Consider the following 22,131-nt stretch of genomic DNA (forward strand, 5'->3'; position numbering starts at 1 on the left):
CGGTATGTCTGCACTGCTGTGCTTGTGTGCTGATGCTTAAAGCATGCTTTGTTTTGCAGCTCCTCTCAGAAGGCGGAATCGCAGCTACGAAGAGACGGCGGAGGAAACTGAAGGAGCGTCCCCAGAGTGCGTGCCCCAGCAAGACTGAGGCCACTGTTGAACAGGTAATGTGACTCCTGATAGCATGTCCATAACACATGTGAATTTACTGTGTTTATTGTATGGTTTGGTGGGTTTTTTGTTTTCTGTGAATATCTTTATGCAGGGAGAATAGAGAGGAGCAAGGTCCTTTTGAACTTGAAGTCTCACAGATCCCTGGCAAAATGTCTGTGTCTCATAGTACTCGGTGGAAATTGAGCCTGTGGTCCTCTAGTTGCTAGTGAGGAGAACGAAAGGTGGCAAGCCTGTCTGTCTTTTTGACCCTGTTGTGTTGTTCAGGAGCCTAGCAGAGGGGGGCCGCGCATCAAGCACGTATGCAGAGCGGCGGCTGTGGTCCTGGGGCAGCCTCGGGCCACGGTCCCAGATGACATCCCCAGGCTCAGTGCTCTACCACTGCATGAGCGTTCTGGCATATCGCCATCACCTGCTGCCAAGGGTAAGACCTGGACATGCTTATTGCTTTATTTTCATTAATTCATATATCTTCAGCTTCTCATCACAAATGAGATTTCTGTCATGTGGGGCGTATCATGCGTTTTGCTGCATTTCCAGATGTGGAATCACACTCTGACCCAGACAGCCCAGTTCTGCAAGAGCAGAGGACACCCAGATTTCGCAGAGGGGGTAGAGCCAATTTATTTGGGATCCGGTCTCGGAGGTGTGGGGAATGTAAGGGCTGCCTTCATGAAGAGGACTGCGGCAAGTGCATCAATTGCCTCGACAAGCCTAAGTTTGGTGGGCCCAACACCAAGAGACAGTGCTGTGTGTAAGTGAAAGCAGGACGCTTATTGGAGTAGGCTCATTTAATCCTTCCCCACCCCCATGTCATTATGTATAATAATCAGTGGATTTTATGGTCAATTTGAAAAATCCAGCCAGTCTCGTATCATGGGCTACACTCCAAAGTAGGCTCTAAGCAACTCTTCAGGTCATGCATATTTTTATATCATCACAATGCCAAATTTATTTTAATTTTAAAGGTACAAAAGGTGTGATCAGATTGAAGAAAGGAAGGCCATGAGACTCAGTGGCAAGCTCTATAAAGGTAAGTGTGTACCTTTTCCCTGTCTGTGAGACTTGTCAGCCAATTGATCGGTTTGTTTTCCTTTGTGCAGTGCCTGAATCCCCCTGTTGACTCTCGGTGTCCTTGCAGGGCACATGAAAAGGCGACGCTGGTCATTCAGCGCTGGGCAGTCGAGTAACGAAGAGGGGGAGGGGCAGGAGGGGCCCGACCGCTCCTCACCCACCTCTATGGGTGATAGCCAGAGCCCATCTTTGCGGAAGCAGCCCCGACGTCACGTTAAACCGCGCTCCTATTGTGATTTGCTGGATTACGACTCGGACCTTGATTGCAACCGAACGCCTCACTCCACCTCCCCAGCTCGGAGGAGAGCTCCTGGTCCTCGCAATGCAGGTAAAATGACTTGAAACAAAAACCTTCTTCTGCTTCAAGTTATTGCAGGTAGTAGATAGGTGGCTGAGTTGGTTTTGGTGGTCTGGATTTATTTATTTATTTATTTTTGCATGTCCGGTCACAGACTTCGTGTCCCTGGATGACTTCCTTGGAGATGGTCTTGAAGAAGGTATACGACACCGTAGGCCTGGATTCCACAGGGTTCCACCCATCAGACGGAAAGCCGAGAAGGTAACAAACTTCAGCGCATGCTGAAACCCATCATAATGGTGCTTCGTGGTCATGGTTTGTCAAGTTGTCCAATAAAAATCAAGAGCAGGAGAATCCTTGAACCCTAAATGTTCCATCTTTCCAGAGCCCGCAGGAGGAAACCCCACCCAGTGTCCTGGCAGCCTTGGCTAATGGCTTTGCCCAGAGAGAGAATGAGCCCTCTGAGCCCACATACAAGATCCGGGTTGATTTTAAAGTAAGTGTGGCAAAATTGGTGCGGATGTTACGGCTGGGTAAAAATGCTGATATTCCAATTAATCGTGATTTTTGTTTTTGTACAGTTGATTCAATAATGATTCTTAATCTCGGGAATGATTTATATAATTATAGATTTTCTTAGTCAGCATGTGTACATTTAGAAGAAATGTTATTGTAGCATTCATTTCTTTGTTGCTATTAATATGCTTTGTTTGGCTGAGTTGATGGTAGCTACAGATGCCGCTGGGCCTGCTTTTGACCGATATATTGTATTATCAGACCCAGTTTCCACCATTAAACCACATGATGGCAGCACTTCTTCACCTTACTCTCACTTTACACTGAGTTGTCTGAGTTTTTCTCTAAGAAATGGGTTGTCCTTAAATGCATGAAATCATGTTGTGCATGCTTTATACAAAAATAACTTTGCTGAATTCTCCTGTGGCTCATCCTGTTACACCTGCAAGTTTAAAGTGAGGATTTTTTTTTTCTCCTCCAGATGTGCAACTATTGGAATCTCTGCCACATAACATGTTGTGTTTTGTTTTGTAGGAGGACTGTAGCCTACAAAGTGTGTGGTCTGCAGGAGGCATGAGCGTTCTGGCCTCTGTGCCTCTCATGCCTCAGTGTGTGTGCTTGCTCTGTGCCAGTAAAGGACAACATGAGGTACATGCCCAGATTATCGCCATGGGGGTTCTCGGTTCTTGGCATGTTCAAGCATAAGATCAAGTACATTGTTTCAGAGCAGTTTCATTTTTCTGTGCCTGTGTGTTTTTTGAGATGTCCCGGTTTGTGATTTCTAATCTATAGGACCCAGCACGTTTGCATTAAAAAAGGACCCCGTTCAGAACTAGGTTGTGCTTAGCATTTTAACTCCGTTTGTCAGAGTGCAGATAGCACTTGACAACAACAAAAATGCTTCTGAGTTAATAAGGTGCAATTCTTAATGATTTCAACGTCCTAAACGTGGATATAACCATAAATTTGTTATTGGCTCTCGTTTTAACGATAACTCCATGTGATCCATAAGAGACATTGTATTAGGTCCAGCTATAAGATGAAAATGTTTAATATTTCAAAATACTAAGAAATATTGCATCATATTGTATCAGATCATTGTGATCATACCCAGCAAGGTCCATTACATCACTGTCTGACGAAAGATTACACAATCGCCGACGTAAGATTACACAATAGAAGAAGGCATAACAAGTCCTGGGCCCCACACATATGTTGTGATATGTGTGCAAAAAATGTCACAGTGGATGAATGGAAAAAGAAAGTCGATGCCTCTTTGCTGTTCTGATGGTTTGGAGGGAGCCAAGCAATTACATAACTGACTGCTGCTTCTGCATGGTGCCTCCTGTTTCTGGAGGCATTACAAAGAAGAGGAAGTGGGCAATAGCGTATCCAAATATACTTTCTGCTATCCGACCTGTTCCACATGGTGAAGGACTTCCTGTTCCTGAACCTCAGACAGAAGTTTCTAATGATCCTTCAGATGATAACGAAGTGACTCTGGAATTTCCTAGACCTTCGACGTCAGATGATCATCAAGAAACTGATCCTGACTTCAGTCAAGGTGCATTAACTGCACCACACAGAATAACGCAGGAAGAACTGAACGATCTTGTTCGTGATCTGGAGCTGTCAAAGAGCAAAGCAGACTTACTAGGCTCAAGACTTCAGCAATGGAATCTTTTTCAGGAAAATGTACGATTGACATTGTATCGAAAGTGGCATCTGTAGTTAGAGCCATTCTTCAGAAAGGTAGATAAGCTTGTTCTGCTCTGACGTCAACGGCTTATTGAATGCCCTTGGAATCCAACATGACCCACAAGAATGGCGATTGTTTATAGACACTTCAAAAATGACTCTCAAGGCAGTATTGCTGCATTATGGAAATCGTCTTCCATCTATTCCAGTCGGATACGTTGTGGATATGAGAAATATATGACAACATGAAGCAGCTGCTGAATTGTCTTGAATACAGTAAGTATGGCTGGCATATCTGTTCTGACCTTAAGGTAGTCACTCTGTTGATGGGTCTGCAGCTGGGATATACACAGTACTGCTGTGTCCTATGTGAATGGGACAGCAGAGCATGTTCTTTGCACTATGTGAAGAAAGACTGGTCCCTGAGGAAGTCTCTGAAGATTGGAGAGAAGAATGTGCAGCATTCAGCACTGGCAGAACCGGACAAAATACTTCTACCACCCCTACACATCAAACTCGGTTTGATGAAAAACTTGGTAAAAGCTATGGATCAGAATGGATCAGCGTTTAAATACCTGTTTCAGAAATTCCCTCGGATCAGCAGAGCAGAAATTAAAGAGGGATCCTGAGCAGGTCCTCAGATCCGTCAACTCTTCATAGACGAGAAGTTCGACTACCTGCTTAAGGTTGCTTGGGATGCATTTCCTCTGGTGTCAACTAACTTCCTCAGGAATGTCAGGGCTGGAAACTACAAGGAATTGGTTAAAGACCAACTTTCATCAGGACATTTCAGCATTTGAGAAAAGAGCAGGGGAAGTGGTCCACTTCTTTGTTGGCTGATTACTGTTGGACGCTAGTCAGAGAGGATCCTGAGCAGGTTCACAAACGACAGGCAAAGCAAAGTCACAAATAGACAGGACTTCTGTTACAGTATCTGTTATTTCATAATTTTTTCCAGTGCCTAAAAAAACTGAATTTCTAAGAAACAGTAGCCAACTCAGCATTTCTATTGTCAAATTCGTGCTCAGCACCTTCAACTTAATTAAAATGGGCTAATTTTGTCCCGGAAGCATGCCTTTAGTAAAGATTTGTTGTCCAGTGTAATTAGAATTGTGTCCTTTCCTTACTAGCTGTGCTGATATTTTAAAATCATTGTCTGCTTGACTCCCACCACTTTCTTTATTGAATGTCTACTTCAGATGCTGTTCTGTCAAGTGTGTTGTGAGCCTTTCCATCACTTCTGCTTGGAGCCATCAGAGCGCCCTCAGGAGGAGAATAAGGAGAACTGGTGCTGTCGTCGCTGCAGATTCTGCCGTGTGTGTGGTCGCAAGAACAAGCCCTCCAAAGTTGGTTGGACTAATACCTCTTAATGCATTGTATTGCAAGTCTTTGTATGGCATGTTATTATTATGAGCTCTCTGTAGCAATTTTACATTTTTAATTTAGACCCTATAAGATTTCATTATACAGTTTAGAAAATAGAAATTAGTAGCAGTTCTGTATGTCTTTGAGCACTTTTAAGTTCCTGAATGTGTTGGTGCTGCTATGCTGTTTAAAGACATCCAAAAATAAAGCAACAAATTTATAACTTTAACAAAAGTCAATTTTTCTTTTTGTTGTTTTCTCTTATACTTGACTCCATAGCCCCTGCTTGAATGTGAGCGATGTCAGAACAGTTATCACCCCGCCTGTCTTGGCCCCAACTACCCCAAACCCAACAAGCGCAAGAGGGCGTGGGTGAGTACCCCACAACCAACATGAAACAAAATACCAGGCTTGGGTATTGCATTTCCATACTGTTATGAGTATGGCAAAATCTTCCATTAAATGATTTGCCAAAAGTTTTGGTGTGTGGTGTTGTGAGCTTTTGTCTGTAATGCACTTTGTTTCACCCAACACTGTGAAAAATAACAGGCAAGATAAAATAGATACATTAATTCCCTCTGAGTTCAGTAGCCCCTGATATACCCAGCATATTATAACAGACTCCATCAAAAACATAAAGTACATATCTAACATGCATGCCTGTTTTGAGTGAAGCAACTTGCTGCAATATTTCTGAAATGCCCAACTTCTGTTTCCTACTGTTTTTTTTTCTACTGTTCTTTTTGTCGTGCACGGTCACAGGTGTGTATGACATGCATCAGATGCAAGAGCTGTGGCGTGACCCCGGGAAAAAGCTGGGACACGGAATGGAACCACGATAAGGGCTTCTGCCCTGACTGCACCAGGCTCTATGACAAGGGTGAGAATGCAAGAAGAACCACAGCCAAATCGATTCGATTTGCACTTTTGGCAATTACTAAAACATACTGAATGGATTTGGAATCTGCATTCACTGATCACTTTTTTAGAAATGGGTACAATGTACCTTTACCCACTGAGCAGTTTATCTAGCTGACTGTGACCTTGGAATCAGAAACTGGCATTTGAAGAAAGGCTAGAAGATATCTAACACAGACTGAATATGGCAGAAATAGTCTATAGGCTCTAATAACATGCCTTGTGGGTGTACAGTTAAAGTGGCTGATGAATGTTTGTGGATAAAATTAAGCAAATCCAACTTATTATAAATGTTTTTAGTTATGATAGCTTTATTTTTTAAATGGAGAGGAATATAATTATATGTTAAGTATTCCAATTAAAACAAATCCAGAGTACAAAAACTATATAATAAGAAAAGTAAATATAGAGTACATTTTTAAAAAAATATTGAAAAATATATTACTAATAGTTTCACATATTTGGCAATGTTCAAGTTCAAGGTCGGGTAATTCTTCACATACATAGTCATACACAGTATAACTCGCAGTGAAATGGTGGAATCACCATTTGGTGGTCTAAGAAATGTCAGTGGCTGGAGGGTTTAAGTGAAAAAAAATGCTCTCCTGTTCTTTTGATTTTGTCTTTTCATCACAAAGTATTTTCAATGTCTAGGTTGCCTCAAACCACCACTTCTCACATGCCCACGTTGAAGTGGATAAAGATGTAGCAGTTTTGTGAAGTCAGATTAAAGTTCTCAAAGCTTCATATTTAGCAACTGCTTTAATCTGCTAGCTTCTTTTTCCTCTGTATATTTATATCTTTATGGTCAAATGTGTTTTCTGTAAATCCTGTGTAATTTTACACGATTTTTACTAAGTGTTTATATTGCAGGGGGACCTGTTTGTGTTTATTCATGTAAATTGACTCCAATGCTCTCACAGCTAAAACTGTCTGTTAATTGTTCACAGTACATAACCTATCAAAAATATATGGACATGGAGTTTTGTACAGTGCTTGTGTCACAAGGCGAATAAGAAAGTCGAATTCATCATTCTGCTCATTTTAGGTTCTAGTGTGAACTGAAGGGCTTCTCAGTCATGCACATAACCCTTTCTCTCTTCTGCTTCCTGCTATGTAAATTAAAGTTAATAAGTCGGATAGAATAACAGCCTCTAAAGTAGTTAGTTGATGATCAGAATGTGTAATGGCCAGTGAAAAAGAAGCAACAAATGAATGATGTATAGAAAGAGAATGCTCAGATGAAATGGTAAAGGATATTGTTGTTTAACTGTTATGGTTTAACAGTTGCTTTGATATCAACAATTGTATTCCTATAACCATATGTAAAATTTTTATGTTTATCCATATTCCAGAGGGAAAGGGCATAAAGGTTTTCGAGTGAGTGCGTGTGTATGTAAACCCATGCATGGTCAGCCCAGCGTCCTTTAGTTTTGAATCATGTGTATGTAAACCCATACATGGTCAGCCCAGCGTCCTTTAGTTTTGAATCATGTGTATGTAAACCCATACATGGTCAGCCCAGCGTCCTTTAGTTTTGAATCATGTGTATGTAAACCCATACATGGTCAGCCCAGCGTCCTTTAGTTTTGAATCATGTTTTGCATCTTTGCAAGCTCATGGAAATTCAACTTTTTGCCATTACTATTTGCCTTCGCTACTTGTGGAGCAGGATTGGGTTACTCATATACCATGTCTCCCATGAAACTGGTGAACCAGTGGGCATAAAACAAATATGTACGGCGAATTCCTACCTGATGTCCATACTTTGATTTCTGAAGTCCAGTCTTGACTAAGGAATGCACAAATGCATTTGAATAATCTGTACTAATTGTTGCTGCTTACTTTCTTAGGCAATTACTGCACAATGTGCTTCAAGTGCTATGAGGACAACGACTATGAGAGTCAAATGATGCAGTGTTCGACGTGTAACCACTGGGTCCATGCCAAGTGTGAAGGGCTGACGGGTGAGCACAGCCTCTGCGAATTACCCTAGCTCCAACTCCTGGAATAGAGCCCCATGTGCACATATGGGTTAGGAACAGATAAACGGGAAACCAAACCCATTTCCTGTGCCTTGTGTTTGGTTCAAAGTTAAGGAAAGTTAAGTTTTGTTTTTTTTGGGGTGGAGGTGGGGGTTGGGGTGGGGTGCGGGGGGGGGGGGGGGGGCTTGACTGTATGAACTTCTCCAAACGAGAGATTAAAAATGATGAGCATGTATCTGTCAGATATCAGATTTGCTGTTAGCAGCTGTTTCAGATGTACTTTGCGAGCGCTTGTTTTTCTCCCCCCCCCATCTCACCGTGTTATTGTTGAAAACAATCAAATAAAAAGGAACCCTGTGTGCACTGCCTGCACAAAAATCGCAATTGTATATCAACGTTGCAATTTCAATGGTCTGCAATCCCTTGTCCCTCTGCAGATGATCTGTATGAGATCCTTTCGAGCTTGCCTGAGAGTGTGGTGTACTCATGCCAGCCCTGCACTCGAGTGCAGCCTTGCGGAGGCCAGGGGAGCGAGGAGACGGGAGGGTGGAGGGAGCTCCTGCTCTTGGAGCTTAGGGCTGGTGTAGAGAAGGTGCTCGCCTGCCTCCTCAGCTCCACTCTCACTCAGCATCTGGTGACCTGCAAGGAGGTGAGGCTCACATCTTTAACGAGATTTATGTTCTCGCGTATTATTAATCAGAACTTTTTCTTTTTTGGGGGGGGGCTGTTGGTTTAAGAATGAAAATGCATAGGCTTCTCTGGAGGCATTATGTTTGTTTCTCCTCAAAACCAAGCATGTTGTATACATGAGAATTTATTCATCCATGTATCTCATTTGTCTTTGCTTGTAGTGTGCAATGCTTGATGATACTGATGGTGGAGATGATGGAGAGGATGGGCTGCACGTTTGTGATTTTCGTGCTGTGGGAAAAAAGTTTGACAAAGGCCTTTATACAACACTGGTGTGTATTTGGGCGATTCGGGGTTTCAGCTACCACTGTCGGGGCTTTTTCATGCTAAAAATATTGTTTTTACATGCTAACTAAGTATTGGTTTCAGGTAGCATTTGTTCATGTTCAAAAAAAGTGCGATATGTTTAAACGGTGGTAAAAGCCTTGCATCTGTGATTATTTGTTTATGCAGAAAGCTTTCCATGAAGATGTAGTAAAAGTGATTCGCAGAAAGCTGGAGGAAGAGGAAGCCCTCCCAGAGCCCCAGAGACCAACAGCTCTTGCTCGCTCTTATTATTTGAAGGTCAGGTTCTATTACTTGGTTTTGCCACCGGATTTCCGTTTTTTCTTATTTGTGGGTCTTCTGGCACCAGCTGTTAGTCAGACTTTCTTGCTCAGCATATACCAGAACAAAAAATATTATGATATCTTTGTGCAGACAGTTACATGTTCTGGCTTTTTGCTCAAGAGTTGACAGTGAAGCCTTACATCTTTTAAATTAACTATTGGTCAATATGTTCACTGTTTGGATGAATTATAGATTTTGAAACTTTAGTTTAAAGGTTACTTTATTCTTTCTCTCAATATTGTTCATGTCCTTTCATCCACATTGTTAAGCTGATGGAGGAGGTTTTCAGCTGGTTCAACAGTCAAGATGCTAAAGTCTGGGATCCACCTTCCAAACACTTGCCACCGTATGTACCTGTTATATACCTTTTTTCCTCATTATTATTATTAATAAACATATTATTAACATGTTTAAAATGTCTAGAAAGGACAATGGGTCGTCTTGTTTATTTTATACCTGATGTTTCATAATTCAAGAAGTATACTTAAGGTTTTACAGTTGAATATTTATCGCATAATATTTTGTTGAAATCTTGCTCACTCATTTTTGCACTCTCCTGTTCTGTTGTAGTGGGATGCTCTCTCATGCTGTGGTGCCCCCCACAAATGAGCATATATATGCACAGTGGCAGGAGCGAGAAGAGAAGAACAGGCCAGTGACCAGTGGCAAGCAATCATTAGGAGGGTACTCTGAGGTCAAAGGGGAAGATGGGACAGATCTCTCGACCCCTCTGTCCCACAAGCCTCTCAGCAGCCAATACAGTCACTTGAGGAGTATAAGGATCAAGCTAAAAGGTATTTGCACATTATAAATATCAGTCTGTGGTGTAGGACACCCATTTGACAAGGGAATATAAGGTGGGGGAAAATCTTATGATGGGCATCTTTGAGATGTTTTAAATTAATGGTTTATTAAATTACAGTTTTAAATGATTTACGGTTATTTACAACCTGGTTATCAAACCCTTTCAAGATCATCAAAGTCATTTGCAACACTAGGTTTGTGCAAAAATATTTCTTGGTGGTGTGACACAGGGAAAAAAGGACGACCATCTAAAGCTGATCTGGACACCGGATGGTCGAAAGAGGATGAGCGGCAGTGTGCTTTGTGTCAGAAGTACGGAGATGCAAAACCCAGTGTAAGAACAACAATGGCCACAATCCCACTCAAAGGCCATTCATTTTTAATCCTGTATGATTACATGTAAAAGAAATCCATCTACGGCACAATTTGTTTAATGATTTAGCTATAGATTAAGTATGAGAATGAGAATCAGGTCTTCTAGTTCAGTCTTTTTTTAAATTTGGTTTCAGCATCATTTCGATGTTAATATGGCCCAGATGACACTTCCTCACTCTAAAGCATTTTTATGTCCTTAGGAGGCAGGTCGACTACTTTACCTTGGCCAGAATGAATGGGCTCACGTCAACTGTTCCATGTGGTCAGCAGAGGTGTTCGAAGAGGATAATGGCTGCCTGATGCATGTGCATAGTGCTGTTGCAAGGGGTCGTCTTATGGTAAGATGGGATGTTCCTTAAACCGTTGTGTTTTGCTTCTTCAAATTACTCAATTAGGACAGACAATTCCACACAAAAAAAAGCAGTGTAGCATCTACAGTACATTGTTGCGCTGTGGAAACCAAACCCATTTCCTGTGCCTTGTGTCTGGTTCAAAGTTCAGGAAACATATTTTTTCATTGGAATGAAAAAAACAAAATCTCATATGTGGATATCGTAACAGTTTTTTTGGGGGGGGGCGGGGGTTGCTTGACTGTATGAATTTTTCCAAACAAGAGATTAAAAATGATGAGCATGTATCTGTCAGATATCAGATTTGCTGTTAGCAGCTGTTTCAGATGTACTTTGCGAGCGCTTGTTTTTCTTCCCCACCCCATCTCACCGTGTTATTGTTGTTGAAGTAGTTCCAATGCCCCAACAGACAGAATAATCTACCCATTTCTTTTCGGTGCATATTTTTTCTCCTTTTCACTTTATCATTCCCTTTTTCATTTTGGTTGAAGAAAACAATCAAATAAAAAGCAAATTAAAAAAGAAAAAGGAACCCTGTGTGCAATACCTGCACAAAAATCAGTGTAGTATCTAAAATAAAAGCAGTATCTATCTGTAGTATCTATAGTACATTGTTGTGCTGTGGTGTCACTTGTATAGTAGTGTATACAGGTGTGTCTTCAAAATTGTAAATTGTCCACAGCGCTGTGAAAGATGTAACCAGACTGGGGCAACAGTGGGCTGCTGCCTCACATCATGCCAGAGCAACTACCACTTCATGTGCGCACGTTCCCGTAACTGTGTCTTCCAGGATGATAAGAGAGTCTTCTGTTACAAGCATCGTGACCTCATCAGTGGAAAAGTATTGTTTTCATCCTGCCAAGTAGATTATGATAAACAAATAAGGTAATTATAAACCTTTTGGGCATTTATAAATATGCTCTCACTTCCTGACCTACCAGATTATTACTGGACAAGGGTTTGAAGTTCTTCGGAGGGTCTTTGTGGACTTTGAGGGTATTAGCCTTCGCCGGAAGTTTTTGACTGGATTGGAACCAGAATATATTAATATGATGATTGGTAAGCATCTCAACACCAGAAAGACACTGATGGTATGACACAACTTTGTCGTTTTCCCTCATTAGATGCCCACTGTTCTGTATGTTACTCTCTTCTGTCTGATCACCTGCTTTTTGTAGGCTCTCTTCAGGTCAAGAAACTCGGCAAGTTGAATGAGTTATCCGCTAGTCTAGGAAAACTTTTCCCTGTGGGTTATGAGTAAGTAACATTTTTATATGCCATAATTTTTGGTTTAAACCAAGATGTTTAAGGATGACTTATTGCACATCTCTACATTTGTGTATTGGAATGTGGAAAATTGGCAAACAGATTTTGCTTTGACAAGCAGTTTATATCCTCTTCCCCATTAAAAATGCTTACAATACATTGTATTTTGTTAATTTTGGTATGGCTTTGTAGAATGTGTAATGTTCTATTATTACTTTGGTACCTTTCTATTATAAGGTTTTTGGTAATAAATAATGCTAATAAATAGTGAAAATACAGTAAGACAAACACTGCACATGTGCAGTTAGCTGTTATTGATTTAGATTTTTTTTTTTCCCCAGATGTTCACGCTGGTACTGGAGCACTGTAAATCCATGTCGGCGCTGCAAGTACACTTGCCGAGTCATGGAGGTACGACCACCGGTTCAGGAAAAACCAGTGGAAGAATTACCCGACCAGGGCGACAATCGCACAATTGCCCACAGCCCATGCCCCCAGTCAGGTGGGTAGTCAGTATACCTCCAAGCTTATTTATTGTGTTTAGATGTGAGTATATGTGTATACTAAAGAACACTCATGCTGTTCACCAGAACTTGATGATATACAGGGCGCCATGACACCAGCAAATCCCAGTTCAGTAACCCCCTTTGCTAAGCCAGAGGTCAGCAGTCGACCCAAAATCTCTACCTACCCTCAGAATAGAAGACCAGCTGGAGGACTGTCTAGACCACTACCATCTCCAGGTAACCCAGGCAGCTGAGTAATTATTGCTCGTCACGTGTGGGTGTGTGCTTGCGTCTCAAATTTGTTGGTTTGGCTGTTTGTTTGGGTATTCTGCACAACAAGGAATATGAGTTTAAAGTGTAGAATTCCCATGTTCTCTTCAGGACTTGAGGCTTAAATAATATCATGAACCTTTGTTAGCGCTGTTGTGCATGGACTAATCAACAACACTGGGCAAAGAAATGAGTAGCCAGCTGACCTGTTTATGGTCGGCTGAAGTTGGGGTAACTTTAAAAAAACAAAAACAACCAAAAAACTCTTAGAATTCTTTGTTGACTCTTAAAACATAGTATAACTTTATGGTTATAGTTTCATTTCCAATCCAGTGTTCTAGAGTACAAAAATGAAATTTTAAAATAAATGTAAAAAATTTGTCATTGCCCAGTTACTAACAGACTAATCCATGTATTCAGAATATCACATGCCTAAACCTGATTTTGCCTGAAGAAATTTGTCCAGCGAGAATTAACAGGTTTCCTTTTTATCCTTGATAGGAGCTGCCCCTTCCAAGTCCCATCACATTTTGACCATTAGTGATCTAGACGAAACTCGCAGACCACGGAGGCACAGCCCACACTCACAGAATACTGGGATTCGTGGACACATAACCTGCCCTACCTTGGGATCTTCCACTGGCTCCATTAGCCTTCGAGCTGGAGTCTCCCACCACTCTAAATCCACCCAGCCTACCTCCCCAGTTTTCCCCCTTGGTGCTACTGAAAACCTGTTAACCTCCTCATCAGCCCGGCCCGTGGGTCGAAGTGCTTCCTCTGCCCGGGGTTCCGGATTACTAGTACCCCATTCTACCTCAGGACTGTTTCCACAGCCCACATGGCAAGGTGGCATTGGCAGCACCCCTTCCTCTAACCGATCTCTGTCCTCACCTACAAGACCGAGGCTGCCTTTTGAGCTTAATCAGTTAGACTCGGCAGAACTGCCACATAATTTCATGGCATCTCCGCAAGAATTTCCTGCAGAAAATGGAACATCACCCTTAGGAGACACTGTGGACTCACAGAGGGGTAGTCACCTGGTCACTGATAAGGACTTCCCATATAACCCTTTCCACCTAGGACCAGATCTGACTGAGGTATCAGAACTGAAAACTGAGCTTGAGATTGAGGAAGCGGTACTCAATGAGGGAGTGGTCATGAACTGTAGTGAGCAGATTGTTGTTGAAGGTGAAGAAAACCAAGAGGAGTTTTGGGACAGGGAGGCAGATGATATCAAGGAAAAGGTATCAGCCAGACGATTACCTTGTGCTACGGACCCCTGTATAGAGGATTGGGTAAACAGTTCTTCTGATGATGAGGATATGGGAAATTATTTTGACTTTTCCCGCACAATAGTTGCATGCAAGACGCCAAGAGATCCATCACACACTTCTTCATCTGTAAGATCAATTTCACAGTTGGATGGTATCGATGATGGGACTGAGAGTGATGCAAGTGTCACCAGCAGTAATACTCAGAATTTGAAGAACCCAGGTCAGGTTCAAAAACCACCCCAGTCTCTTGATGTTCAGCATCACAAACAGTGGACCAGTAATGGGCTATGTGTGGACTTGCCAAGTCCCGTCTTTCATTCTTCATCGATTAGTAGTCAAACGCAACCTCCAGCCAAACCTTTTGGGTCGCTATCTTTTGTTGGCACTGCTGATAAAAGCTCCCCTAGTGAAACTCTTTCTAATGAAATCCCACATCAGACTAAGGACACTGTTGAATTAACTGTATCCACATCCTCCTCAAATTACAGGAAAACAGGGTTCCAGGACACATACCAGAGCACCAATTTTGTCAGTCAGAACTTTCAGTCAGGTTCCCTGACAACCCCCCAAGAGACAAGTTTTGTTGTGCCAAAGGAGACAGATACAACATATTCCACTTTCACCGATGGCTTTCAAGCACCTGGTTTAGTTATAGACTCTGGGATACCCTTAGTTCTGGAGAGATGTGACCCTCCCTCGCCCAATGCCTGTTTTACAGAGTTGGTTCCAGTCCGGGAAGATACTCAAGGTGACGCACAGGAATCCGAAGACTCAAAGGAAATCTACTTGGATCATAATAGTGGGCACTTTGTTTCTTCTGCAGATGGCTCCATGATTTACCCAAATAGCTGTGTGACAGAAGCCACTGTCACAGATCCAATAAATGGAGGCCAAACTCAAGTGCCAGATGTGAAGCACCCAACTTCTACAGTCTCTACAGAAACGACCAGGTTTACATCCTCAGTTCAGTCTTTGCAAACCACTCTGTCCTTGCAGCCTTCCTTTGTGTCATTTTCAAATTCTGCACCTTCTCCAAATATTTCTTTTTACCCTGTTCAAACCCCTGAAGGAAAAACAGTCCTCCCACCAATGGAAAGCTTTAGAACCAAGTTGCTTTTACCTTCAGACATAAGTCAGAAAGCTCCTTCAGCCCCTAGTGGAGTAATGCCTTATGTGCCTGCTGACTTGTCTCCCCAGCCAGAGTCATTGCTTCCTGCACCATCAGGCGCTGGAATTCCTATTGCATCTCTTGGGCCAGTTTCAGGAACATTGTCTGCTCCTGTGTACCCTACTTACGCGCAATCTGTAGGCTCAGCAACAGTTACTGTAGTCCCCTCTGCAGCATCCCAGCCTGCTCAGTGCCAGTCAGTGCCCTCTGTTATTCAACCAACCTCTGGCCCTGTTGTTGTTAATGGCTATAGTTCAATGCCTATGCAAAGGGAAGCCACCCCAGGACGTACAATTTCCATAAACTTTTCAACTCCAAGACCAATGCTTGAGCCTCAACAGCAGGTAGCTCAACCATTACCAGGTCATGCAATTCTCACTGTGAAGGAGGTTGGGGGACCCAATGTGGATCCTACACCTCATGTTTTACTTGTTAATCGTCTTGGCCAAATCTTTGTCAAAAACCCCGAAAGCAACACCTTCCAGCTGCCCACTCCCAACTCACCCTCCTACAACTGTGTTACACAGATTGCCAACCTTCTGCAAAGTAATGCTCTTTCTGCTACCCTGGCAGCAGCAGGCAACTTGCCCATTGTTTCTGGAGCTGCCATCCCAGCCCAAGTTTCCAGAATGGTGACACCTGTGATTCAGAATTCCAATACTATCACCCAGCTCCTCACTGCTAATAGCAATGGAACAGCAGCCCCAAAGGATATTAAAAAGTCAAGGCGAAATGCAAAATCATCTGCTGATGGCACTGTACCAGGAATGAAGAAGCCACGGAAAAAGAAGGAACCCTTGACGCCTTGGAAATTGAAGTCTAGTACGGTGCCCATTTCATCTGGCAAGCCAGCAGACAATCATGCAGAGAGTGCTCAAGCCATTATCAACCAAGCTATGGCCAGCTATTATGATCCCAATCGAAGTGGTGCCCGAATTCTGAGCCCTTCCTCCCCTCATAATCCCAGTGTTGTAGGCAGAGCTCAGTCACTGAATTCTGTAGTTCTACCTCCAGGCCTCCTCATTGAACCAGAGTCCACAACCTCACCACCAGCTACCCCACAGTCAGTATCTTCTAGACCAAAGCAAGTTCGAATGAAGAGGGTGTCATCTCTTTCTGACCGCATTGCCACCAAGAAGTCAAAATCTGACTTTTTAGAGCCAGAGGTGTCCAGTGGTCCAGAGGATCAACGCAAATTAAGTTCAGCTGCTAGGTAAGGATGATTTAAGGGAAGAGAAGTAAATCGGGCATTGTTTTTAAATGTAAGGTTTTTCTTCTTCATGCCTTTGCACTATGAAGCACTGGATAGTCAGTGATTCCCTAACGTACTTTGCAGAAGGTCTTGTAAGTGTCTGTCGTTTTGAGTGCTTGCGATTAGTTTAGAGTTGAAGTATTGTTTTTCTGTTACACTAATGTGGAGTTATAGTTTAAAATGAATATTTACTGGATACCGAGCTGCTTTTGCCAAAGTAGACTGTATTGTTCATCTTGGTGTCTGCAGCTTAAACTCTACAGAACTGTTTCTCAGTTCCAGAGCAGTAAAATCATCTCTGACAACATATGTTTAGTATAAGTTTTCTAGTCATAATAATAATAATTAACATGCATGGATGTTCCACAAGGCATAAACCTCAGGAATTTCTATGCTAGGCAGCTTTAACTGGATTACTAATACCTCTTTAAGTAAAATTATTTCTAAGAAACCATACAGATGCAGATATTCAAAAATAAGTTGATTGTGACTGTATGCTGTATGGGCCCTGTTTTTAATTGCGTATTTGATTTGGTATGTGTCCGCTATTATGATCCAAATCAGAGTGGTCTTAAGCCTTTTTAAGTAGTGAAGTATTTGGTGTTTAAGTGTTTTCTTTTTTCTGTATAGCAGATGTGGGGGAGTTCGCATCAAAACTCCAACTGTTAAAGGGATCCTAGACTTGGATAAGCTCAATGAGGAGCGAAGTAGTGACTCTGAGAATGCAAGGTATGCCATCGTTTTATGCAGTTTCTTTCTCGTTGTTTGCACTTTAGAGAATGATTGATTGATTTACTGATACATTGCTTGTTAATTTTATTTATTTGTGCCCACTCTTTCATGGTTCTATAGGTTGTGTGCTTTAAGGTTATATGTCTTTTTAAGACTCATTTTTCTCTTCATGCACTGAAGGCCAGGGCCCTGGGATAATTACTCAGTGTCCCGAGGTGTTGATAGCAGTAAACCACAGGCCTGGGACACTACAGGGCGCAGTTCACTGTCTGACTGGAACAAGTACTCAGGTATACAGTAGCACATTGTACAACTGAAGTTAATTAAATTAATTAGTGTATGCTTTTGGCCTAACCTTTTTTTTCATCCTCTTGATCTGACATTCTCCAGCAACTTTTTGGTTTCCATTTTCCTGTGATTTCATGTAAATAAACCCTGACTCTCCTATTAGGGATGATGTCATGCTCGGATGATGAAATGCCTCCCTCAGATGGTGAAGACTATTTTCCACTTAGAGGAGACCAGCCCCACCTACGCTTTGAGATCTCCAGTGATGATGGCTTCAGTGTAGAGTCAGACAGCATTGAGGGTAATGTGGCCTTCTGTGAAATTCATTTTTATTTCATGGAAGATTTTTGTTTGAGTTCTGCTATTTTATTGAGACTTGCTATGTAATCACAGACAGATCCCTTATATATACAAACATACTTGGCCGTTCAATTCTGTGTGAGAATATCTTGGCTCGGGGAGGGAGGAAAGATACAGGAGACCAAGATGGAATTTTCGTTGTTGTTTTTGTTTTTATAAAATAATAATAATTTAAAAACCAAAACAGGAAATGGGTCCAGTCTGCCATTCTCTTCTTTTTTTGGTACTTTTCAGTAAAGTCTTAATGGCTTTTCAGCAGGAGACTTATAAAATTCTTCTGCATCTGGTAACCTATTGAAAAAAAGTCAGCGTTAACCAGGCTACCAGGATATGCTCAAATACACACGTGTAGCCAGTTTTTACCACCCACTGGTTCACAGAAAAACACTTGCAATGTAAATGCATACCCTTATTATGTCTAATTTGAAACACCCAAACATGTCATGTGATTACTCAAATTAGTGGTTTTTTCCCCAAGAAAATTTCTTGGTTGACTTAATATTTCAGGAAGTATTACTCCAAAACCCCCATTTGCATCACACTGGCGTGTTTCACATCCTTTCTGATAAGTAATGCTGTGTTTTTCATTGTGTCTTCATCTCCTTGTCCCCCCATGTGCCTCCAATTCTGTCTCCCCCTCCCAGTGGCCTGGAGGGCAGTGACGGATGGGGTACAGGAGGCCCGGGCGGCTGCCAGGCTGCGGCAGCTCTCGTTCACTGGTATAACCGGTACGCGTATGATGGGGTTGTTGCACGATGCTGTGGTGTACCTAGTGGAACAGCTCCAGGGGGCAAAGTGTTGCCAGCGTCACACTTTCCGCTTCCATAAGCAGGCCAGCCAAGAGGAGGACCTGCCCATTAACCCTAGTGGTTGTGCTCGCTCTGAGATTTACTTGAGGTCAGTACAGATTCTATAAACCCTTTTTTTTTTTTTTTATTACTGTTACACAAGTAGCAGTAGAGAGGGTGAAAATAAATAACCTTTCTACAGCTTTAGATAAAATGTGTCTGTGTACCACATCTAAAAAAAAAAACACCCTCAAATCTTTGTGTGCATCACAGGAAGTCTACCTTCGACATGTTCAACTTCCTAGCTTCCCAGCACAGACAGCTTCCTGACACTGACCTGTATGATGAAGAGGAGGATGAAGTTCTTCTAAAATCCAGCAGGTTAGTTTAACATAAGACTATAGAAGTTGTTTTTACTGGAACTCATTCACACCTCAGTTAGTCAATGAAGTCCTGGAAACATTTTTAGTGCATCAGTATATAAGTATCATGCAAGGATGATGACATTAAATTGTTTTGAAGCAGTCTAAACTTCTTATTGCATTAGCGCCTTTAATGAGGCAGGCTCTTTGCTATAGGCTTAGCAGTGAGAAATTAGTTTTTGTATAGAGTCCATTCTGTGCACTTAAGGACATTGTGGACTGTTTCCTTTGAATTTAAGGATTTATAGCTATTTATTATCTCTGTTGTTTAGCTTGGCTTTAGCAGGCATTTCACTGAACTGCAGTCAGATTGTTCTAAGGGGATGCTAAATGTTTTTACAAAAAAAAAAAAGAAGAAATGGACCGTTTTATCATAAGTGATTTTTACCTAACAGACGAGCCACAAGTTTGGAACTTCCAATGGCAATGCGCTTCAGACACCTAGAAAGGACATCAAAAGAAGCTGTTGGTGTTTATAGGTGGGTTAGAAAGAATTTCACAGGAAGTTGGTCATAGTTTCAGTTCTTTTTTTTTAAATCGTGCTTCACAAAATTAATTAAAAAAAAGTGTCAACATGTCACCATCAGATATAACAAATGAAAAATTAGGTAATACTTTAAAGAGTTCTGTCTTAGAATATTAGCAGTACTTAATATTTAGCTACGGAGCTTTTTGTGGCAAGTTTAAAAGTTCAAATGAGCACACCAGCACTCAGGAGAGTAGTACCAAATATATTGTTCATGTTTCCACAAGCATTTAAAGAATAATGTTTTGCAAAATTTCAGGTCTGCCATTCATGGACGAGGGCTGTTCTGCAAGAGAAACATTGAAGCAGGTGAAATGGTCATCGAGTACTCTGGCATAGTCATTCGCTCTGTTCTGACAGACAAACGAGAGAAATATTATGATGGAAAGGTAGGCAAAAGTTAAGACTCCCACGCATTTCCGTTGTGCTGTAGTACCAGTTCTCGCAGGCAGTTTCTATTTATGATGAGTAATTTATCATAAATCCATTTTGTTTTTGACCTGTGGTTGTGTCCAATCATGATGCATATTTCTGCTAGTGATAAAGAATAGACTCAAGTCCTTCTGTGTGTGTATACAAATGTATACAAATTTACCCTATTTTCCTACAGGGCATTGGCTGCTACATGTTTCGAATTGACGACTTTGAAGTGGTGGACGCGACCATGCATGGCAATGCAGCACGTTTCATCAACCACTCGTGCGAGCCCAACTGCTACTCACGGGTGATCAACGTGGAGGGCCAGAAGCATATCGTAATTTTTGCGCTGCGCAAGATTTACCGTGGGGAGGAGCTCACCTATGACTACAAATTCCCCATCGAGGACGCCAGCAACAAGCTCAGCTGTAACTGTGGAGCCAGGCGGTGTCGACGTTTCTTAAACTGAGAGGAAATCGCAGAGGAGTATGGGGGCGGATGCAAGGGTGACGAGTACACAGGCAATAAAATGGAGGTGGTCATTAAAGGCAGCAGAGATTCCCCGCAGAGACACTTTAAGGTGGGGTCTTTGCTAAAAAGTGCTGCAGGTTACCAGAAAGCTGCTGGGATGATCCAGGGATAGCCATGGTGCTGTCTAAACAGGGCACGAGCATGTCAGCAGGAATAGGGGATGTCGCAGCACCCAGCTACCCATCCACTGTAATGTACGGTTCCTCATCAGAGCATGCCAGGGTGTATTGCACAATCATAATGTGCATGGAACAGCAAATGTGGTCACAGTTTCTGAGAGAACAATTGATTTCCTGTGTGATTATAATGTATTTCTCTTTAAAGGTTGTGCTTAGGCATGCCTTCATGTTCTGACCCCTTCTCTACTCCCACGTAGCATTTAAGGCCATATCATAAAGTAGGGACTTGGTGAAAGTGGCCATCTCTTCTATTACTAATAATCTCAAATTGCACATCCAGACAATACAAATTTGGCATTGAGCCAGTTTAAGCATTCTATTTCTGTGTTGAAATTAAAACCTACTCTCTTTGGGGTTGTGCAGAAAGAGCCGATATCTCTTGTCTGATAAAACTTTCAAAGGGTCTGTGCATCTTTAAACACGCTGCAACTGCACTCAGTAAAATAGTGTCAGTACCAGCAGATGGACCACTAAAGTGTTGGACTCTCGAGCTCTTCAAAGAGACTTCTGCAGCCCGTAACCTGTTTAAATATACTCCAATACTGCAAAAGTGCAAATTGATGTAGTTTTGTGGCAGTGAGAATATTCTGTAATGAATATATAACTAATCAAGATATAAACACACACTGAGATGTTTGTGTGATACTCATGCTATAACATAGAATAGAATAGATGTTTAGGAGAAAAAAAGGCTTTATACTGCTCAGGAAGATGCTGTGAACCCCTGCAATACACCATGTTGATCCATTCCGTTCAGAAAGCATTCAGCAAGACATTTTCCATGGAACGCATTGAATCAGCCTGTAAAGTCTTTTAAGGCCTCTTTGAGAAGCCATTGGTGTAATTGTTTGTTAGAAACTCTTTATGAAAGGCCTTGGGGTTTTTTTTTGTTTTGTTTTGTTTTGTTTTTTTTATCTTTCCCCATTTGTTTCCAATTCATGAGATGACTGAACTTTTCTCTTGTGGAAATATTTGTCTCCCATCTTGGGGCCCTGCTGCTGTATAATGCCAGCTAAACATTTCTACCCATATTTACCCTTTCTCTTTGGTCTTCATGGTGCTAGATGTAACAAATTATTGGGGGGGAAAATCAATCATTTCATTAGTCTTTCATTCCTTGCAGTGTAAGAAACGTCGTTATTTGTGAATTACATATGTACTTGACGGTTAATGGGTAGAGAGCCCTGTAATGTTTTGCATTTTTTGCAAGCAAATTCAGGTATGGAGAAAGAAAAATACCTTTTTTTTTTCTCTGCTATAATATCAGACACTACTTGAGCTCAGTTCACTTTGCATCTC

The 22,131-nt window shown here is 41.8% G+C and overlaps 1 protein-coding gene across 5 annotated transcripts in view; it reads left to right on the forward strand.

The window, feature by feature from the left end:
• Window positions 1-22,095, forward strand: part of kmt2bb (lysine (K)-specific methyltransferase 2Bb) — a 29,964-nt gene extending 7,869 nt beyond the window's left edge. Inside the window, exons 5-37 of one of the 5 annotated variants that reach the window (XM_081700567.1) lie at window positions 60-164; window positions 439-595; window positions 712-925; window positions 1,140-1,204; window positions 1,313-1,573; window positions 1,698-1,804; window positions 1,929-2,039; window positions 2,594-2,707; window positions 4,957-5,103; window positions 5,402-5,494; window positions 5,885-6,002; window positions 7,894-8,007; window positions 8,463-8,674; window positions 8,877-8,987; window positions 9,169-9,279; window positions 9,594-9,670; window positions 9,895-10,118; window positions 10,359-10,462; window positions 10,704-10,841; window positions 11,536-11,694; window positions 11,795-11,912; window positions 12,032-12,110; window positions 12,461-12,621; window positions 12,710-12,862; window positions 13,397-16,550; window positions 17,220-17,318; window positions 17,502-17,611; window positions 17,773-17,910; window positions 18,614-18,866; window positions 19,031-19,138; window positions 19,575-19,658; window positions 19,965-20,094; window positions 20,316-22,095. In XM_081700567.1, coding sequence (XP_081556693.1) covers window positions 60-164; window positions 439-595; window positions 712-925; window positions 1,140-1,204; window positions 1,313-1,573; window positions 1,698-1,804; window positions 1,929-2,039; window positions 2,594-2,707; window positions 4,957-5,103; window positions 5,402-5,494; window positions 5,885-6,002; window positions 7,894-8,007; window positions 8,463-8,674; window positions 8,877-8,987; window positions 9,169-9,279; window positions 9,594-9,670; window positions 9,895-10,118; window positions 10,359-10,462; window positions 10,704-10,841; window positions 11,536-11,694; window positions 11,795-11,912; window positions 12,032-12,110; window positions 12,461-12,621; window positions 12,710-12,862; window positions 13,397-16,550; window positions 17,220-17,318; window positions 17,502-17,611; window positions 17,773-17,910; window positions 18,614-18,866; window positions 19,031-19,138; window positions 19,575-19,658; window positions 19,965-20,094; window positions 20,316-20,591 — 7,605 coding nt within the window. In that variant the 3' untranslated portion in view covers window positions 20,592-22,095. Of the gene's footprint in view, window positions 1-59; window positions 165-438; window positions 596-711; window positions 926-1,139; window positions 1,205-1,312; window positions 1,574-1,697; window positions 1,805-1,928; window positions 2,040-2,593; window positions 2,708-4,956; window positions 5,104-5,401; window positions 5,495-5,884; window positions 6,003-7,893; window positions 8,008-8,462; window positions 8,675-8,876; window positions 8,988-9,168; window positions 9,280-9,593; window positions 9,671-9,894; window positions 10,119-10,358; window positions 10,463-10,703; window positions 10,842-11,535; window positions 11,695-11,794; window positions 11,913-12,031; window positions 12,111-12,460; window positions 12,622-12,709; window positions 12,863-13,396; window positions 16,551-17,219; window positions 17,319-17,441; window positions 17,612-17,772; window positions 17,911-18,613; window positions 18,867-19,030; window positions 19,139-19,574; window positions 19,659-19,964; window positions 20,095-20,315 lie in introns of those variants that run through there. The other 4 variants (XM_035533914.2, XM_081700568.1, XM_081700569.1 and 1 more) reach the window with 4 other exon arrangements.
• Window positions 22,096-22,131: the final 36 nt, after the last annotated feature.

The sequence above is a fragment of the Electrophorus electricus genome, chromosome 17 (genome assembly GCF_041902795.1).
Source record: "Electrophorus electricus isolate QZ-2024a chromosome 17, ASM4190279v1, whole genome shotgun sequence".
NCBI lineage: Eukaryota > Metazoa > Chordata > Actinopteri > Gymnotiformes > Gymnotidae > Electrophorus > Electrophorus electricus.